Source organism: Barbus barbus (assembly GCF_936440315.1).
Source record: "Barbus barbus genome assembly, chromosome: 34".
Lineage (NCBI taxonomy): Eukaryota > Metazoa > Chordata > Actinopteri > Cypriniformes > Cyprinidae > Barbus > Barbus barbus.
In genome coordinates this window covers 7,027,840-7,049,685 of record NC_136762.1, presented here as the reverse complement: position 1 = coordinate 7,049,685, position 21,846 = coordinate 7,027,840, and the positions used below count along the sequence as shown (strand labels likewise).

The following is a 21,846-nucleotide window of genomic DNA, read 5'->3' as shown; positions in this document are numbered from 1 at the left end:
AATGTATATATAAAGTCAGGTAATAATACTAATAAGACTTATAAGTTAGTCTTATATATGAAATTTACTGTTGTTACTACAACTCTCTCTCTCTCTCTCTCTATATATATATATATATCATTTTTTTTTAAATAAAATTCTTTCAATTTAAGTAGGACTTATTACTGTAACAACACCAGGAAGAACCCGAAATTACTGCTTTATTGAAAGGGGTTCTATCATGCTTTTTCAATTTTTAATTTTAGTCAGTGTGTAGTGTGTATGTTTGGGCATAAAAAGAGCTACAAAGTTACAAATCTCAAAGTCCACTCCTTTTCAAGAACTACAACGAACAGCTCGTTTGGACTACAAAGTTGTTTTCCTGTATTTGTGACATCACAAAGTGGTCCATTAGAATATCATTAAAATAAATTCCGCCTACGGAAATTCGAGTGGTTGGCGGGTGGGGAGAATGCTTGGTTGAGCACTCCACGTTTCAAAATCGAAACCCGGTGTGGGTGTTTTTATATCACTGTATTTCAGATGGAAACCGACTGTTTTCAGAATTTTGGATGTCATTTTCATTTCATCTTGCATAATGTCTGATAAAGCAGCGTTTGTGAGCGGAGCTCTGCTTTGTGTACAGCGTTACTGGGAAAACCTCGCTCTCTACCACCCCAACAGCACCTCCTGCTGGCAGAGGATTAATTTGCATATTTATTAATTTGCATTAATTTGCATATTTACACAAATAGTGTAAGTCTGTGGGACTATGGTATAAATAAATTCAACTGTATAACAGTTTCACTGCAATTCATGTTATAATGTTAGAATTAAAGAACAATAAACATAATACATATTACCATTGCACTTATCTGTACATAGTAAATGCAGTTATTTTTAAGCTGTTGTTGACATCCTATCTAAAACGTGATTTAGCCAAAAAACTAAAGAAACAACAACAATAACATTACCACTTTAATATGTCTTGCAATATCCGTGCGTGCAAAGGTTCTGCACGATCCTCTTGTTCAATATTCTCAAGGTCTGAATTGATATAGCAATATTGACGAACTTGTTGTTTTGGCAAGGGGCGGGGCAGTGCTGAAATGCTGCCTAAGCTGTTTGCCAATCACAACACACTAGGACAGCTAACCAATCACAACTCATTTCGTTTTTCGGAAGTCGGGCCTTCATCAAACTCGGAACTAATCGAGTCGTTGTGTCAGGCTGGGGAGAAAGGTGTTGTAATAATGTAAATTATGTGAAAAATAATGCGATTTTCGAACCACCAAGCATGAGAGCATGTTCTAGTACACCCCCAAAACTAAATCAAGACTTTGTAAAAGAGCATAATAGGACCCCTTTAATAGTTGTATGATATACATGCAGTGACTTTTTGAGCTAAAAATAAGTTGAAAAATCATGTTGTATTCTCTGTTAATTCATTAATTGTGTACTACATTTTCCAGTATTTATAATTACAAACATTTTACGAGTTAAAAATAAGAAGCAGGAGAATTATATTTCTAATCCTATAATGTTGCCTGTTTTGTCAGAGTACTCAAAAACCAATGATCTTTACACATCCATTCATCTGAGCAGCTTAATCAAAACGAAGGGAGGGAAAGACTAACATCCATTTTTAATTTAAGATGTAATTTTTTAATTTACAGCAAAGTTTCATTACATTCATCATGCCAAAAAGATGTACAAACAGCCCTATGCACACTTCTATCGCTTGTATTTCACATCTCCCTGTGTCTCTCTATCATTTTTACATTACACACCCTGGGGTTTTGCTCCGCGACTCTTTTTCAACACCCGCCCACCCCTCTCACTCTCTCTTTCTCGCTCTCTGTGGATGTGAGATATCTGATAAAGGTTAGCACTGAGCAGCCAACTCAAACAGGCTTTGTTTTTGTCTGTGTAAGGATAAGAAGTCTGGAACAGACATGAACACACACACACACACACACACACACTGCAGTAGACACGGCTAATGACAACAGTCTAATTATTCTCTTTAGTCTGGAGTCTGAACTTATCTCTTACACTTGCCGGTGGGGTGAATACACGAACACACACATTTATACATGAACATACACAGATCTGTGTTAGTCTCAACAATAAGGAAGACACTGAGTCCAGGTGACAGACCTATCTCTTGTTCAGATGGGCTAATACTGCTTTTTCACTACATGCTAGTTTGTTGATTTGTTGTATATTTATCTCTTGGAAACGTACACATATCTTGACAACTCTCAGATGGATGATGGATATGACAATGTTAATGTATTTGGTCTTGGCGGAATAGATTTTCTATGCTGCTGAATTGCTGCTGCTGTTGGTTATTGCAATTGTTGTAGATTATCGCTGCTGCTGCTGCAAAGCAAGTACATGAACTTGCTACTGCTGTGAGTATTTAAGACATACTGCAGCTGCACAAGTAGCATATATGATAACCTGTAGCAGATCTATGCAGGAGGAGCTGGGGAGGTGGAGGGTTTCAGAGGAACTCTGAAAGCGTGCTGCAAACTGCTCTAGTGCATGCTAAACAGTCATTTAAATGTTAAACAGTAAGCTCATTGGCTGCGTATGCAACATGAACCAATCAGCTTGTGCTAAGTAGTTTAACACTGTGAATATCATCAGTTTGCGTTAACGACCCATCAACCTGCACCATCTAGAGTTTAATGACAGAACTTTGTTTTGTGATAAAATTGAAAGTGTTGTATGCATGTTGTGGCGGGAGGAGCCAACGACAGACACAGTGGGCGTGGCGTCAAGCCTCGGAGAGGTTTTTATTAAACAATATATTAAAATAAAGTGTCCAAAGGGGGAAAAGTGTCCAAAATAAACAGGGATCTGGTGTCCTCGTCGTGCTGCGGGGCTGTGCAGGAGGGCAGTGTTCAGGAGGGAAGGGTCCAGGGAAGGGGCGGAGTCCGGTGGCCGCACGCGCTCCCCTCTCGGGGCCGGGAGCGAGTGGCGGCGGCGTCTCTTGCGCGGCTTCGTCCATCTTCGGGCATCCCGGCGCTTCTGGGGGATTCGGCGGCCCGGCATCCTGGCCCGTCAGCCGCCTAACGGGTGCGGCAGTCCTCCTCGACGCTCCCTTCCTGGACCCACGAGGACACCAGCGTGCATGCACGGGAAGAGACCGGTCTCTCGAGGAGAGGCGCGCTCGGCGTTTAAACGGCGGCGGTGATGAGGCTCCATTCACGTCAGGTGCGCCTCATCACACGCCGCCAGCCCTGCGTGTTAAGCGCCCCTCCTCTCTCACACACCCACTCCCGTCGGGAGCCTGGTGAAGGGCGGCGAATACGGGACGGGGTGGTGATGATGGACAGGGGGGAGGCAGCCGACTCGTCACAATGTATATACACGATATTATGCAAATATGTAATATAATATACTATAATATAATATACTTTGTCTGCATATTTTATATGTGAAAAATAATTGTAATTTTGAATAATTAATAATTATAATATTGTTTTACACATACAAAAGCAAGCTTGGCAAAGTACAAAACAACTATAAAGTAACTGATATATAAATAACTATAAAAGCCTAGCCTGAAAGTTTACCTCATATATAACCACTGATCCAACTAGGCCAGTACGAAAATCCTTATTGTTGAGCCCTAAATACACTCACATCTCATGTATTTCGATATAATCGTGTTTCAGTGTGTGTGATATGGATTTGTGCTATGTAATGGACTCACACAGCCTGGCTTCTGTCAAACACTCCAGGCATATGCGAAAATGTATGAAAGTAAGCATGTCTGAATGACGTTAAATGAAATGTCTAGCCTCCCCTTCATATCGTACCATGTCATATCTCCTTCCTGTCTGATGTCTTTTCAGGAATGTGTCTAGACTTATGGAAAACCCACACACAGTTTTAGTCATCTCTGCATGTATTGTCACTTTCTAATGTTTTCGCTCTCTCAGTGTGTCCTCAGGGCAGGTTTGGCCTGAACTGTTCTCAGATGTGCACATGTTCTGGAGATCAGTACAGCTGTCACCATGTCACTGGGAAATGCACATGTCTACCTGGATACTATGGCAACCGCTGTCATCTGAGTAAGACATACAGTATTCCGCAGATATAATTCTGATTTAGGTTTTATATTGAGATCTGCAACCTAATAAATTTGTTTTCACAGTTGTTCAATCAGACCAAAAGATCATCTACAATTTAGCTAACAAACAATAGTTATATAATCATACACACTACCATTCAAAAGTTTGAGGTCAGAAAAAATATTTTTTTTTGTAAGCAATAAATACTTTTATTCATGAAGGACACATTGAATGAGTCAAAAGTGAGAGTAAAGACATTTATCATTTTAAAAGTTTTAAAATATATTCAGATAGAAAACAGCTCATTTAAATTGTAATATTTCACAATATTACTGTTTTTACTGTATTTTTGATACAAGAACATTTTAAAAACATTACAAATTTTACAGACATCAAACTTTTGAAAAGTAGTGTATCTATATGATGTTATGTAGTTCTACATGATTACAATTTATATTTTTATTCAATGTTTTATAAATGTGCTAAAATAAAAAAAATGATCATAGGATGTCGAGAGGGCACCTACGGCCCATACTGTAAGAAGAGGTGTAGATGTGCCAATGGAGGCCGATGTGACTTCAGGACTGGCTCTTGCATCTGTCAGCCGGGATACTTGGGACCCAACTGCAGCATCAGTAAGATCCTGATAATAAATCACCTGAGTGGGTGTGGACATGCTAATTGTCAGCCTATGTAAACACACATCAGACAAACATTTGTCCATGGTCAGGGCTAGATTTACGCATAGGCATTCTAGGCACGTGCCTATGCTCGCTCGTCCAGGGGGGCCCAAACACAATGAAGATATATAATATTTTTTTGTTATACTATCTATCTACAAGAGTAAAAGAACCAAAACACCAGAAGACATTGAGCAAATAAGTATAACAAGCAATAAGGTAAAAAATGACAAACTATTTCCATGTTTTCCACCTTTTTTATTTACGGAAATCACCTCCTGTTCTCTCTCACAGACGCACACACAGTAGGCTGCAGACATGCACACACACAGAGACGCGGACAGAAACTTGTGATCGCTGTCCCGCGAATTTATCAGTAAAATAGTTCGGCAGCTGAAAAGATACATGGCATTTCACATTAGAAAGGTTCTTGAAGCAGTTCAACTTAAAGATTCGCTATTAGTAGAGACACTGAACACTGCTGAGAGACGCAAAGACACAGATATTCACACGCGCTTAGTCTCTCTCTCTCTCTCTCTCTAATAACTATGTTAAACTGCATTAATAACTGCATATCAATGGCCCAAGTCTCTGTTATTAGCTCTAAAATGACATTTTGAAATTTGCAAGGTAAGGTGTATGAGGCGCGCAAGAAATTAGTTCAACACACACGAGAGTTCAGGACAGAAACATGACAAATGTCTTAAAATAATTAATCTGAACAATGTCTTGAGGTGTGGATGTGACTCCAGGCTGTTAAAATTATTAGAGAAATAATGCACTCCTGAAGTGGTAATGTGGCCACGACGCTGCCTATTAATGGAACGGTCATTCCATTTTTATTGACTGAACCCAAGCGCTTATCGCGATAGAAAACACTGTAACGGTTTCCACTGATTACGAAATATTTTTGTTTGCTGGGGTGGTAATATTATATAAGCTAGGCCTATTAAAGGAAGGGGGCCAAAAAAATTTTTTGCCTATCGATAAATCTGGCCCTGTCCATGATTATCTTCTTGCTGCTTTTCAGCATCTCAGGAAAGTGTAAAGTTAAAGGTATAGTTCACCCAAAAATGAAAATGATATTTCTTGATTTGTGTTCCAAAGACGAATGAAGGTCTTACAGGTTTGGAAAGACATGGGGGTGAGTAATTAATGACAGAATTTTCACTTTTGGGTGAACTATCCCTTTAAAAGTAATTTTTTTTTTAATTGCATAATGACACTGCTGTGGCATTCTGTTTTTTTAGCTGATAACATTTGTTTTTTTCCCCTGTCTTTTTCTCTCAGGTTGTTCTACAGGTCGCTACGGGAGAGACTGTGCTCAGGTGTGTTTGTGTGGAGAGGGAGGACAGTGCCACCCAGAGACTGGGAGGTGTAACTGCGCCCCTGGTAGAACGGGACCTTCCTGCGAACAAGGTATATATATCTCTGTGGATAGTCACTGTTATTTTAGTATTATTTTATATTGTAGTATTTATTAAGATTTAAATGAGTTTGTTTTCAGTTAAAATTTTAATTTCAGTTTTAGTAACTTACTCAATTAAATGCTCCGGGTGTGTGTGTGTGTTCACTGCTGTGTGTGTGCACTTTGGATGGGTTAAATGCAGAGCACGAATTACGAGTATGGGTCACCATACTTGGCCGTATGTCACATCACTTTCACTTTTTGAACTCTTTGAACTGTTACCGTCTGGTCGACGCTACAGAGCACTGAGCACCAGAACGACCAGACACAGGAACAGTTTCTACCCTCAGGCAATCCATCTCATGAACACTTGACACTAAACGTGGAACACACAACACTATTATACATTATTTATTCACCATACATACTTATTTTTTCATTTCAAATTTGCACATATCAGACCTGTACACACATAATTGTCTATATTATATATTGTGTTTTTGCTGTTTTGTACATTGCCTATTTGTATATTATTCTTTTATTATCTGTGTCCTGTCTTTTTGTTGCACTGTGGAGCTTCTGTCACTATAACAAATTCCTTGTATGTGTAAACATACCTGGCCAATAAAGCTCATTCTGATTCTGATTAATGAAAAAAGTTTTACTTAACAGTGGTGGCTCGTAGGTTTTAAAATAGAGGAGGCACACTAATCGTATTGGTCTGGGAATCCCTGCCGATTATTATTATTATTTGCTTAACCACTTTAAAATCGGCTTTTAGTCAGAGAACATAAAGAAAATGACACACATACAGCAAGATATTATAATTTCACTTACCTGGCCTATCACTTGAAGCAAACATCCATCCCTTCTTAAAACTCTGAGTTAAAAGAGAGCTGCCTCTTTTGTCATTTAATTAAGCCGACTGCTGTAGCCTATATCTAGCTTAGGCATGTTATTTTTAATTTATATATACACTGTTTGAATGACAGCTTGGTAAATCTGTTGATAATCAAATATTCAATATCGCTACTCATCATAAGTACTTGGTACATTTTCAGTGCAGCGGGAGACGTTCAAACTAATATCACGTAATTTACGTCTCTATGATGATTGGTTGATATACCTGCGAGGTTTGTTTTCTCCACACTCCTCAGCGCTGAAAGTGAACACTCGATGGTGATTGGCTAATTTGTTTCACTAACGGAAGCACAAGAGCTCAGCTCTCCACCGGCCTTACATCAGCAGATTCGGCACATTCATGAACTGAAATGAATTGTGAATTTTATTAACATTAAATCATCCTCCTCCCGTTTTCACCTCAAAAGTTTGGGGAAGCTTTGCCTCCCCCAATGAGCCGCCACTGTTGCTTAACAATAACAACACTTGTGGGTAGCTGTGCTATACAGCTTTTTTTCTTTTTCCTTCTTGTTATTTGCCTTTTTTCCCACTTATTTTGCCAACTTTTCCAACCTCAGCCATTCATTTTTTTTTTTTGTGCCTTCATTCATCCATGGTCCCTCCCTCCCAAATATACAACATTCACATCTTCATCTTTTTAGGATGTGAAACCATAAGTGTTATGATGACTTCATAAGCAAAACAACATCGAAGTACTTTGCGTCTCACAGTCCTGCACTTGAAGGGACTATTTGCCCTCCTCCTGATTCTTTCCCAGGGCTTATTTACAATATTTAGTTAACAAATTTCTCCAGTTTCCTGCGTGAGGGAATTTGATCGCAGCGGCCCTTTTCCCGAAGAACAGAAGTGAGAGATCAGATTCCTAATCTTCGTGTTTCATCACTCATCAGTGGGAATGGAACGGGACTTTCCAGGAGGGATTTTCTTAGCCTCCTAGAAAACGCAGGCTCGGAGCGTCTCACAGACGTGCCGCTGCTTACGTTCCCTGTGTTTAATGTTTACAGACAACTATAAGTAGCTAGTTCTCTATGTTCCGTGTCGACGGATCTGCTGGCAAGGAAACAAATAAATAAGCAAGCGAATCAAAGCGATTGGCTTATTGTTTTCCCAATCTAAATTACCCAAAGAAACATGATTGCTCTTTTGCTGCACTGCCAAATCAGACCCACTTTGCCATTGCACTAATGATCTAGAGCTTATGTAAACTTGTGTGTGGCATGTGTGTGTTTGTGCACGTGTGTTGTGTGGCTGTTTGTGATCGAGTGATCGCATGTGTGGCTAGCTCTTTAAATGCATTTTGAGGGATGAGAGGGCCTGTGCTAATTGTAGTAATTGAGGAATTCAGAGTTTATTTGAAAATAATGCCATCTGTGCTCTTGTTGTTACTGGAAGTTTCCGTCTGGAGCAGGACATAGTTAATAGATAAAACAATGAGGTGTTTTGCTTTAGGGAAAGTCTGCTGAATGTTTGTCCTGGTACAGTGTAACAATGAACACACTTCCTGATTTAAAAAACAGTACCATCTTAATGACTATTTAGATGAAGTTGCAATTATTAGCATAGAATTAACATGTGATTTCATGAACTGATTTGGATGGGATGGATGTCTGTAGAGTTTCTGTTGTCTAGATGTGGAATATGTGATATTATGTATATGACTAAAGCAATAAATAATCATATCTGTAAGGATCATATTTGAGGCTGCTTTGCTGCATTTGACACAGAATGTTGGCAAAAGGCATAAATCCATAACAAAGGTGCACCAAGAAGTGATGAATACTTTAGTTGACATAAAATTATTATATAATTATATTATAATATTATAAAGTTTTATATATATATATATATATATATATATATATATATATATATTTGACAATATTAGTATTTAGTAGAACTGTTTTCAACATGATAATGCTTCTGTAAATTCAGTTTTTAAAATATATTAAAAAAGAAAATACATTAAAACAGTTATATACATATATAAAATATATACATGCATATATGTGTGTGTGTATATATATATATATATATATATATATATATATATATATATATATATATATAGACACATCACAACAGTTATTTTAAATTGTTATAATATTTCACAATATTACTGTTTTACTTTTTTTGATCAAATAAATGCAGCCTTGGTGAGCATAACAGACTCCTTTCAAAAACATTAACAAATCTTACCAACCCCAAACTTTTTCAAATAGGGCTTTTCTTTACTTATGAACATAAACTGTTGCTGATGTGCATTTTTTCGGTCTTGCACTTTAGCTCAGGATAAAAATAAATAAATTCACTAAGCTCACCAGGCCACAACTTCTTTTTTTTGTGTACGAAATAAGTTTGGTTTCAGGCTAAAATGAGATATCCAGTGTAAATTAAGTGTTGACAGTATAATTTAGTGCTGGATGAGGATTAATCAGTGCTTGGTAAACCATGCTCATGTGGTCCAAATTGAAGACAGATCCATGCGCCTTGCTGAAACACAGAGCGTACAGATACAGCCAAGACATCCAGTTGTTTCCACAACCTGTGTGATTTCTACATGATGAAACAAAACAACACTTCTCATGTTTATGCACAGATATTAAGCATTTGTGATATGACAAAGTATTGCTGTTAAATGTGACAGTGTCCTCTGTGCAGTATGTCCTAGTAGGCGCTATGGAGCGCAGTGTCGGAGTTTCTGTACGTGTGCGAATGGAGGCGTGTGTGACCCTGTGAATGGGACATGTAGATGTGGCCTGGGCTGGACCGGGCAGCACTGTGAAAAAGGTAAACAAATACACAATAAACAGTTTGGTTAGTTAGTATCCATGGTATTGCATCCTAACGCAACCAGGAATAAAATTAACACTTTAAACAGTTTATGAGTACTTTTAATTCTCTATGCATTAAATATAAGTCAAAAGATGATTAATTCACCTGAATGCTTTTTTGTGCATGCAATAGTTTGTGCCCCAGGACAGTATGGTGTGAACTGTGAGCAGGAGTGTGTGTGTCAGAATAACGGTACATGTGAACGCTTTACGGGATGCTGCTCGTGTCCGTCCGGATATTACGGTCCCGCCTGCCAACACCGTGAGTGACAGACTTTGCTGATAGAATTAATCATTTTTGCTGTACGCTGAAATCTGTTATTATATGATGTGATATGAAATGGTTCCATATCTCAGGATGCCCTGCTGGCTTTTTCGGTGAGCTCTGTGCTCAATTATGTGACTGTAAGCACGGGCACCTGTGTGATCACGTGACCGGACAGTGTGTGTGTCCTCCAGGTTATCAGGGTGACAAGTGTGAAAAACGTAAGTAATCTTAAATTTTAAAACATCTACGTCATCAGCATGAAATTATAGTGTATATTTTAACTCAGAATTAAAGCAGTAATTCATGATTTACGGACTTAAGCGGAACACAAAGGTGAATTTTTGTTCTGATCACTTTTGTTAATATAATGGAAATGAAAACTACAAGGAAAGTATTCTTCTCAATCTTGCATGTTCACGAGTCTCTTTTGAGAACTAATTTTTTTGAGTCTCTTTTTGACATATCATTCTTTTGAGTCAAATTTTTAAAATGAATCAGTTCACAAAACCATCTGGGGTGAGTTTCCCAAAAGCATCGTTAGCTAACTATGGTCGTTAGTTCCATTGAACTCTATTGGTAACGACGGAACTTGCGACCATAGTTGCTTTTGGGAAACGCACCCCTGAATGATTCATTCATAAATTGTCTTACTGATTCACTTTTTGACTCACTGACTCGAAGATTATTACTGAGTAATGAATTAAATAAGGTCTGTTTATCATGCAGAGCTACTGTATAACTTAAGATGTATGATGGACGTCTTTACATTTGTGTCAAAACAAAAATCCTTGAAAGCTCACTGGATTGCAGTGAGAGTATGTCAGTTTGATGGTCTCTCTGACTGTGTGTGACAGGTTGTGATGATGGACGTTTTGGACGTGATTGTGTAGAACTCTGTGAGTGTGATGGGGCGCTCTGTGACCCAACCACTGGACGGTGTCTCTGTCCATCTGGAAAGACAGGAGAACGCTGCGAGAAAGGTGCACAAACACACACACACCTTACACATCTTATGCAAACTCTCATAAACCTTGCTTCAAACTTTCAAACCTTTATCTTCTCTCTCAGTTTGTGACAGCAGGTTTTATGGTCCAGGCTGTTCTTTCCCGTGTCAGTGTGAACACGGAGGCCAGTGTGACCAGCGCACAGGTCACTGCTCATGTCCCCTCAGCTGGATGGGACCCACCTGTGAGGAAGGTGAGGGTCTGTATGAGTGTGTTGTCCCCAGAAGTTAGCTAAATGTGATTCAATATAATTAACTCTAAAAATTACAATTGTTGAATTGACATATTCAATAATTAAAGGAGCATAAATAATAATAATAAAAATAATAATATTTCATACATACATATTATTATATAATGAATACATTTAACTATGTCCCTTAGTCCACATGTAAATTCATAATTTCTCATCCTATAATTAATAGAAATATTGAAATAAAACAAAAAAATATATATTCTTAAATTTTCCCCAAAAGTTAGTTAAATCTGATCAAAAAAATCCTCCAATAGAAAGAAAAGGGATCTTAATTTAATATGTAAATGAATGAAAATAAATAAATAAGGTGTGTATATACTGTAAATAATATTAATATTGTTAATAATAATAATAATTATTATTATATAAATTAATACAATTAATCAGGACCCTTAGTCCACATGTAAATTGATCATTTCAAATCATGTATTCGATTAAAATGAAAACAAATTATATTTTTATTCTCAGAATTGTCTCCAGAGGTTAGTTAAATCTGATAAAATATCCTCCAATATAAAATTGAGTGCTGTTAATTTAACATGTTAATTTAATAAATAGGTTAAACAAACAATAATAATACATACATACATATTCATTATTTAATAATTGATTAATGCAGATAATCACGCATGTTGGCCCATATTTAACCTCATAATTTCTCATCATGTATTTAAAATATTTAAATAAAGTACATAATATTTTTTTGACTAAAATGACAAACAAAATAGGGTTATGGTTTGGCTTAATCTGTAGTGTTAATATATGTGACTCTGAACCACAAAACCAGTCATAAGGGTACATTTTTTTAAATTTGAAATTTATATGTCGTCCGAAAGCTGAATAAATAAACTTTCCATTGATGTATGGTTTGTTAGGATCGGACAATATTTGGCCGAGATACAACTATTTAAAAATCTGGAATCTGAGAATGCAAAAATATCAAAATATTGAGAAAATCGCCTTTAAAGTTGTCCAAATGAAGTTCTTAGCAATGCATATTACTAATCAGAAGTTTTGATATATTTACAGTAGGAAATTAACTAAATATCTTCATGGAACATGATCTTTACTTAATATCCTAATGATTTTTGGCTATTGCTACAAATATACCCCAGCGACTTAAGACTGGTTTTGTGGTCCAGGGTCAAATATAATAATTAACTGTAAATAAAGACAGTAGAAGAGTTTTTTTTTTTAGCTAAGTAAGTGTGTGAGAGTCAGCTGTATGGTCTCAAACTCAAACTGCTCACACTGCTTCTTTCACTTTCTTTAATCTCTCACCATCTCAACATCTTTCTTTCCCAAAATTCTACTTCTCTTTTATTCGTATCAGTCACGACACAAACCCGAGCGTGTGAGCTCAAAGCGTTAGTGAGAGAGTGTGTGACAGCCTCAGTGTGTGTGTGTGATGGACCCCTGAGCTGTTAAGGGCCTCCTGTCTGTCTGTGTAACGGCGCCTCTCTCTGACAGTTATTTTAAGTGAATCACAGCAGGACACTTCACAATGTGTTTGTGAGCTTTGTGAATGAGTGCATGACAGTGTGTGTGAGTGTGTCACATTGGACTTACTGTACATGGCCCATCCACGCAATCTCTAAACCTGTACATCCCCTAAAATTACAAATAGTTCTTTCACATTTGACATCTAATTTTGTTCTCATCTTAACTTCCTCTTATTAATTTTCTCTTTTTATTGCACTTATTTTGTATTATAAAACATATTTCATGGAGGAGTTTAGTTGAACTGCACAATCTGTGATCGTTCAGTCACCCTCACTTTGTTGAAGGAGGAAATATCAGTGAAAAATGCAGGATGAATAAATATGGAATGAAAAAAAATGTATGGTACATAAATATATGTATGAATAGTAAATGTAATAAATATATTATTTAAGGAATACATTAGCAAATTAATAAATACATTTATGACTAAATTGTATGGAAATTAAAATACAGTTTATTGAATCACATATTTATCATTTATTTATCATTCACATTCCCTCATTTATTTTCTTCATTCACATTTGTGACCCTGGACCAGAATTTATCAACTGAATAAATAAGCTTTCCATTGATGTATGGTTTGTTAGAATCGGACAATATTTGGCTGAGATACAGCTATTTGAATATCTGAAATCTGAGGGAGCAAAAAAATCTAAATATTCATAAAATCGCCCTTAAAATTGTCCAAATGAAGTTCTTAGCAATGCATATTACTAATCAAAAATGAAGTTTTGATATATTTACGGTAGACAATTTACACAATATCTTCATGGAATGTGATCTTTACTTAATATCCTAATGATTTCTGCCATAAAAGAAATATCGATAATTTTGACCCATACAATGTATTTTTGGCTATTGCTACAAATATACCCCAGCGACTTAAGACTGGTTTTGTGGTCCAGAGTCACATTTATTTATTTGTTTATTAATGTACAACAAACATTTATTTATCATTAACATATCCTTAACATATTTTTTTATTCACATTTATTTATTTAGTGCAATATACATATTTATTAATTTATCATTCACAGTTCTCATTTCAACTACAACGTAAGAAACGGTGAGTTTAAAGTGTGTACATTTTCAAATGGAGTACATAGAACAATGTTTAGGACAATATGAAATCCATTTTTATTTTTTTCCCCCAAATTCCATTTTTAACATTTTTATTTTTTCTGCATTCCGTTTCTTTTCTTTTTTTTTTGTTGCTATTTTAATTTTTCTGGACTCTGTGTTAATGGTTACACAAAATTGTAATAATCAAAAAGCATGTATAATTAATTGAAATCATTAATATTATACAGTTTACCAACAATTTATTAGAAGTTTAACAAACTCTATTTTCCATTTTAATTTTTATGGATTCCATCTTAATGGTTTAATGAAATTTAATGAAACAACTGAATTCATACAAAAACTTAATTTGATTAATTAATTAATGAATATATTTTACAATAATAGGGCCCTGTGTTTTTTCAGAAATCTTGTGTGGTATATAATTTTTTTAAATTACATTAAAATTTAAATTAGCAACAAAATTAAACAAATCCTTTCATTTTTAGGAAACAAAAAAGTGGTTTACTGTTAAAAAGAAAATGGATTATTTCTTAAAAATAAAACTTTATTACATAATTTTTACATCGAGAGGTGCATTCTATTGCACAAAATTAATATATTTCTGTTGCTGTGAAGACCTCTCAGTTTTGCTAAAGTGCTCATGAAGTGACTCTCAGAGAAGCTTTGGGATGATGTTCATGTGTTCATTTCCTCTTATAGTGAGACAGCAGAGTCTGAGAACACCGCAAACTTCACGTACGCTTCAGTATATGTAGTAAACTAAACATTCATTCTGCTTCGCTGAAACCGTAGGGACCTAAATATTTTTGAAAATTTGTGCTGTATATATTATATTGTTTTTTTTATTATCGACAATAATTTTTATGTGCAAAAATAATCATGGCTGAAACGTTTGCATGGACAGTGCCTTTTGCCGTGACTATATTCACAATATAGAAAAAGTAAAAGAAATCAAAGCCAGTCAATTCGTTACAATAATCTCTCTGTCTCTGTCTTTCTCTCAGGTGTTTCCGTAAATCATGTGTCTTCCAAATTACAGAAGAGGCGACGGCGTATTTCTCATTCCTAGTCCTGATACAGAGTCCCCAAACACACACACACGCACACTCCTGACATCCCAGCAGAAGGCGAGTGGGCAAGGGTGACTGAGTGTGTGAGGATGTATGTGACTTGTTATTATGGGTTTTTCCTCCAGACGAGCAAGCCACAGGAGAATTAGTACGAGGAAGCAATGCTGAAAAACACAGACACACATTAACATCCCCTCTGGATCCACACAAGACCACTGACAGGCTGTCATTGAGAGTGTGAGTATATGTGTATCTTTGGTGGAGGGACACATCGTGTTTAATGTGAATATCACACACACAACATGGTGGACCAGTTCAATGCGACTTAAAAACGCTTGTTTTGTGTGCATGTTTGTGCATAAACTCGCTGTTTCTTATAAGTCCCACATCAGACAGACAAACCAAACCATGCGATCGGCCAAACGCCCACCGAGCCAAAAAGCCAGACCGAACTTCTCTATTATGGGATCAGAGTGAAGCCTCAACCTCTCATTTCTATAATACATACCACAAATACACCACTAAAGTGAATAGTTCCTGCCTTCCATACATACCATACACAGTCTAAAATTGACCTTGTAAACATACACCAACACTAAATTTAACATTTTTTATGACAATGTCTATGAAGTTCTCTTTTATGGTACTTTTATGTTTTTTTTTTTAAGTAATATGTAGCATGAGCGTTTGTGCTATAGATATCCTATTTAAATCCATCTGGTTGGCTCGTGTGAGTGTGATGTATGTCCTGCGATTCGATTCCCGTGACAGCCTGACTGTAAATATTCACAGTATTTTTACCCATCATCGTGCCATCTGAAGTAAATTGTTAAAGTGGAGCTGTCTGACAGGATTTAGAAACAATCTGATGATTGTAAACTGAACAGACAGTGCCTCCAAAAGACGTCTTACATGCCAAACAATCCTAATCTTTATAAATTACGGTGCTTAGCACTCACTCAACAGTCTTTTACTGTAAAAAGTGTTTTGTTCCTCTGTTCTTCTTTTGTTCCTCTCAGGATGTTATCAAAGTAAAGTTTAATTTCGCTGTACAGTGAAAATATGTATTGGCGCTTAAAATTTTTATTAAATATGTTTGTACAGAAAAAATGTAGTTTTTGTTGTTGTTGTTGTTTTAACTGTACTGTAAAGCTTTACACTGCTGATTAATTTTAGTATGCTTGTTTTATTTCCCAGTAAAAATATCTAAAGATTCTTAAATCAAGATATACTTGAGAAGTAAAATGACTAAGATATTGTTTTCTTGTATTTGTCCTGTTCGGTGAAAAAATATAAATTTAAAAACATTAAATCAGTGTCAGAAGAGTGGAAAAATGTATGTTTTCCCTTTAATGTTTTTTTTTTGTAAAAATATAAAAATTGAGTTTTTGATTAAACAGGAACAAATCTACAAATAAGGTGAGAAAAATAGTCTTGCTTTTCCCTTTGAATTAAGATTATTAATTAAAGAACAGTGTTTGTAATGTTTCTGAAAAATGTATAAACATTAGGAGAAATTTTGTTTAAAGAACAAACTGCCAATAGGGTGAGTGAAACAAATCTTGTTTTCCCTTTGCATTTTTATTAATTAAAATTAATGTTTGTAAAGTTTTTTTTTTTTAAATGTATAAGAATTAAGAGATTTTGCTTAATACAAGAAAAATCTGTCAGATTGGTGAGAAAAAAATCTTATTTTTCCTTTGAATTCATTCTAATTAATGTTTTTAATGTTTGATGAAAAATGTATAAAAATAAAAAAATATCTGCCAGTGGGGGGAGAAAAATCTTTCCCCTTTGAAAAAATTAAGAATAATTTGAAATTATGAATTTAATTGAAAGGGAAAATAATTTTCTTACCCATGGCATATATTGTTTCTTGTTTTAAGCATAAACAATTTTTTTTTTTTTTTTATAAAATATCTTAATTCTTTTTTTTTGCTTTTCAAGTTAATGTATCTTGTATAGATATTTGTACCTGAAATTAAGAAAATAAAATTATTTTTGGCAGTATAATGATTTTTCATTTAAAGATCTAAACCGTGTACAGCACACATGCTATTATTTTTGATCACCCGAGTGAAACGTGTTGTTTGTAGGACATGGATATGTAGGTAGAGGGTAGTGGGACATTGTGGATAGCATGTTCCTCTGCACCTCTCAGATGGGAGGGTCAAACGTGTCAGAGGTCACCTGCCTACACCTGTCAGTGCACCTGAGTGGAACAGGCCCTCTACATGCATGTGTGTGTAAGTGTTTGTCTCTGTCACCCGCGCCATTGCTGTAGCATTTCTCAGGTGGGAGAGCCAGGCTGGGACCCCTGCACCCTGACGCATGCTGCCCGGCGTGAGTGATGGAAGCTTGGGGGCTGTCAGTGGACAAAGCCCTTGGGTCTGATGGATGGGAGGGGGCTTCACTGGCCGCACCGTGTTGTGACAGCCTACAGATGTTCTCCAATAATGTTTATCAGCCCGAGCCTCCAGCAATGGATGACACACACCTGTTTCCAGTCAAACAGGGCTCTAGAGGCCATCCATCCACACACACACCTGAGTCCAGTCAAACAGACCGCCGTAGCCCATCCATTCAGTACAGTCTGGGTGGCCGTAATACTGTACACCAGCTTTGATCAGCGGATGGGTGCAGAGACAATCGACTGGACAAAGGTCCATCTTGTCTCTCAAGGTCTCTAGGGCTATTAGCCCTATCACCTTATCATATATATATATATATATATATATATATAATGCAGAAGTAAGAAATTTTCTGTGAATGTGCGAGACTTCCCATTCATTAGCTAGTATCAGTAAATAACTATAAAAATAGTACTTTTTTATTGTTTATTATTACAAAGATGAAAAATATATAACAAACACCAGTTATAATAGAAAGTCTGTTTTCACCACAGAATAATTTTTTTTTCTAATTAATTGCGACTTATTAACTTTTTTCCTTGAAATTGTAACTTTACACCTCACAATTCGGACTTTGTTTCTTGCAATTCTGAGAAAAGAACTGTGAGATATAAACAAAGAATTGCAAAATATACTCTCACAATTCTAACTGCGAGATGTAAAGTCACAATTATGAGACAAGTCAGATGTTCGAGATATAGCCTAATTCAGAATTCCAACATTTGTCTTATAATTCCGAGTTTATATTTCACAATTCTTACTTTAAATCTTTTTTTTCTCTAAATACTCAGTTCATCTCGCAATTCTGCTTCCGGCATGGAAACAAGAAATAGAAAAAGTAACTGCAACTTTTTATCTCACAAGTTTGAGTTTATAGCTTACAATTCTGAATCTTTAAAAAAAAAAAAATTATTCTGTGGTGGAAATGGGCTTCTATAAATTTGCAATGGAAGTTAATACCGGAAGTGTTGCACATTCAAATACAAATGGCCAGGCTGCTCTTAAGTCAAACATAAAGTGGATAAGGCACAAAGCCAACAGATTTCTTATTTAGCTGTTGCTTATTGTATCTTCACAGTTCTGTCGTCTTGGGCGAAATGTCAAGGAGGCGAATGTAATTTTGCTGGGACGGCGTTAAAACAGATTTAGATTTACAACCCTCGCCTTGGTGCCTGCAGTCACCAATCTGTGCGTTCAATAAAAAGTATAATTAAACTGAGGCATGCAGATAAATATGAACTGTTTTTAAAATATCTTCTATATCTTGCAAAGCGAGAGATTGGCACAGATGGTTTGTTAGACACGACAAGGCATAAAACATGCCCTATATGTGTCGGTTTATATCTGTTTATTTAATGAATATGTTTTTGTGCATGAACGTTACACAACCCAGGCTTGTATGGCACAGATAGGTTTAATAAGCGAAGACAAGCCTCGCGTTCTGAAAGACAGCCAGATCAGTGGTTTGTGATGAAAGAACCCATTGGAGAGGTCAGATCAGATGTAATCTGACGGGAACTTTAGCACGGAAATTACGCGTACAGCGCCAGCGAAGCGACGCTATCACTGCGCTGTCTTTTCGCACCATAGAAATTACGCTCTTCTCTCTCGGCGCTTGCCCTGTTCCCAGAGGACTGTGACTTTTTGAACCGGCGATAAAATTGAAGAGAGACCGAGGGAAATCAACTCCGTATGGTCTCGCACCATTTGGGCCACTTCTTGGACAGAAACAACAAAACCTTAAATGCCAAAGAGCTGCTCTGGAGATGAGTATCAGCAAACTCCCACACTTACCCGTCTGTGAACGCATCTCGGAGGTTGTAAAAACCTCATCTGTTTGTGTATTTGTTGCACTTTAGTTTAAATAGATGTTTACATTAATCTGTGCAGCACTTGTGGAATGGACCTTATTCAGGTTTTTGTGAATGCAAACGAGGCTGTGAAGGATAAAAAAAAAAAGGAAATGTCTTGGAAAATTTGACTTAACACAGCTACTTAATAGACAACAAGAAAGTTTATGGGAATACTGCACTATCGAAAATGTTAAAGGACAGAACTGGCTGCTATGTTTGGAGATGCAGAGTAATTTCCATCATGTTCAGTTCCATTAAAGGGTATATTGAATGCAAAATTCACTTTTGAACTTAAGTGTCTTGGCATTGTGCGTACACAACCACCCTATAATGAAATAAAAAAACAAACAATCCCCACAAATCATAAGCACTTGACAAACACTTTTAGCCGACAAGCCCTGAGTGAGCTGTAAACAGTCCGCCATTGTTTCAATGCCAGAGCAAGTGTAGACAAGATTGTCTCCTACAAGCGATAGGATGTTGGATGTAATAATAATGAACTTAGCAGTTGTCATTACTTTAGTTTTTTTTAGGGGAATGCACCAAATCCCCAACAGTATCCATACTGCCTCGTTCTATTTATGATGTATTTCTAGTATGCCTATAAGAGCTTGATTAGCTGCTTCAGGTGTGTTTAATTAGGGTTGGAGCTAAACTCTGCAGGACATCAGGACCAAGTTTGGACAGTCATGTTATAGACTTTTCATGAAGCCCCTAAAGCAGGGATCTTCAAATCTGGCCCACGAGATCCATTTTCCTGCAGAGTTTAGCTGTAACCCTAATTAAACACACCTGAACATGCTAATCAATGTCTTCAGGATCATTAGAAAATCACAGACAGGTGAGTTTGATCAGGGTTGGAGCTAAACTCTGCAGTGGATTGGCCCTCCAGGGTAAGATTTGAGGAACCCTGCCCTAAAGAATCATACCAAATTGTGGAAAATGGGCATCCGATGTTCCCTTTAACGCAGGGGTTCTCAACCCTGGTCCTGGAGGGCCACTGTCCTGCAGAGATTTGCTCCAACTTCGTCAAACTCACCTGCCTGTAATTTACTAGTAATCCCGAACATCTTAATTAGCTGGTTCAGGTGTGTTTGATTAGGGTTGGAGCTAAAATTTGCAGTGGCCCTCGAGGACCAGGGTTGAGAAAGCTTTAACGCTTCTCGAACTCCACCAATGTGAATCAATGAGCCCAATTTTTATTTAATATTTATTTATTTCGTGTTTTAGTACTCAGAACCAATTTTTGGTTGCATATTTATGCGGCCTCTAAAAGGTATATGAAAAGTTTTAAGTCTAAACGCACCTTAAGAAATGTAGGCCTAGTACGTGTATGTTATTTTTTTCCGTTAAGGATCCAGAATCGTTAAATAGCGATTTGATCCTTATTTGACATTCTACTACTAGACCCAACTCAACGGACAGTTGTGACACATGTGCAACCAGACTAACAAACGCACCCTGTGTGAATGCCACATTAGACACTGGAAATCCCCTCGTTTCAGTGAAGGAAAAAAATCAGCACACAGCATCTCTGTGTATACGTAAAGAGTACTATCATGCTTTTTTCTTTTTACAGGACCCCGTCATTAATCTAAATTATTCAAGGATCATTTAGCAGGTTCTGGGTGAATGTCAATGAGTGTTTCGTGCAGTGTCAGCATGGGTCAGTGTCGAGGAGGGCCACTAGGTGGTACTCGATGCAGTATTGTGGTGTGCTGGTGGTCAAGCCAGACCTTGGACACACTCTCTCAAACCCCATTTGTTTTACCATTCCTGTGGTAGACTGGGGAGAGCGGGGCTAGTCGTCTCAATGTTTTCAAGTCAATTTAACATTTAGACCGTTACTGACCATGAAAAAAAGATCATTGAACGTGTTGACAGTTGGGTAAGTTGTCATTAAAAAACTAATTAAACAGTTTTCTTTTCAGCTAAATTTAATCAGTAAAACAATTATAAAACACAAAACAATAGAGCAGAACGTAAAAGTTATTACACAAAAACAACATTATTTTGGCCAACAAATTTAGCTAATTAAAAAAATTAAAGACTTAAAATAGGCCTACATGGCAACTTTTCCCAATAAAAAGTGCCCAAACCACCAACAAAAAGAAAACGATACTCTATCCTGAATTCTGTATTTTAGATATATATCTAATGTGTTTGTTTGATTTTATTGTGTTCATGTGTTTACCCAGCAGCTTTACAAAATGAAGCTACTGAATTTTAGTTTTGGCTGAATAACTGACCAAAACTATTTTTTATTCTGACGTTTTTGAGGTAGGCCTGTTTGAAACCAATATACAAATTGCTAGTGAAAACACTTCAAACCACTATCATGAGACGCAGACCTTGTGACAACTAGCCCCCCTGTCTGCCCTAAATGCACAGACCGGTTAAGCTAAGTACTTGATAATAGTGTTCAGAATGCGTTCTTAAAAATGAGCATTTAAGTACTTTGCTCCTGCTCAATCAGACAAGACTGTGATTG

At 36.7% G+C, this 21,846-nt stretch overlaps 1 protein-coding gene across 2 annotated transcripts in view; it reads left to right on the top strand.

Annotated features, from left to right (window-relative positions):
• The window catches only part of LOC306854025 (uncharacterized protein), a 45,821-nt gene extending 28,721 nt beyond the window's left edge, over nt 1-17,100 (top strand). For both annotated transcript variants that reach the window (XM_079391806.1, XM_079391807.1), the window contains exons 20-28: nt 3,936-4,067; nt 4,574-4,702; nt 6,038-6,166; nt 9,735-9,863; nt 10,041-10,169; nt 10,265-10,393; nt 11,030-11,155; nt 11,244-11,372; nt 15,026-17,100. In XM_079391806.1, the coding sequence (XP_079247932.1) occupies nt 3,936-4,067; nt 4,574-4,702; nt 6,038-6,166; nt 9,735-9,863; nt 10,041-10,169; nt 10,265-10,393; nt 11,030-11,155; nt 11,244-11,372; nt 15,026-15,090 (1,097 nt within the window). In that variant the 3' untranslated portion in view covers nt 15,091-17,100. The remainder of the gene's footprint in view (nt 1-3,935; nt 4,068-4,573; nt 4,703-6,037; nt 6,167-9,734; nt 9,864-10,040; nt 10,170-10,264; nt 10,394-11,029; nt 11,156-11,243; nt 11,373-15,025) is intronic.
• Nucleotides 17,101-21,846: the final 4,746 nt, after the last annotated feature.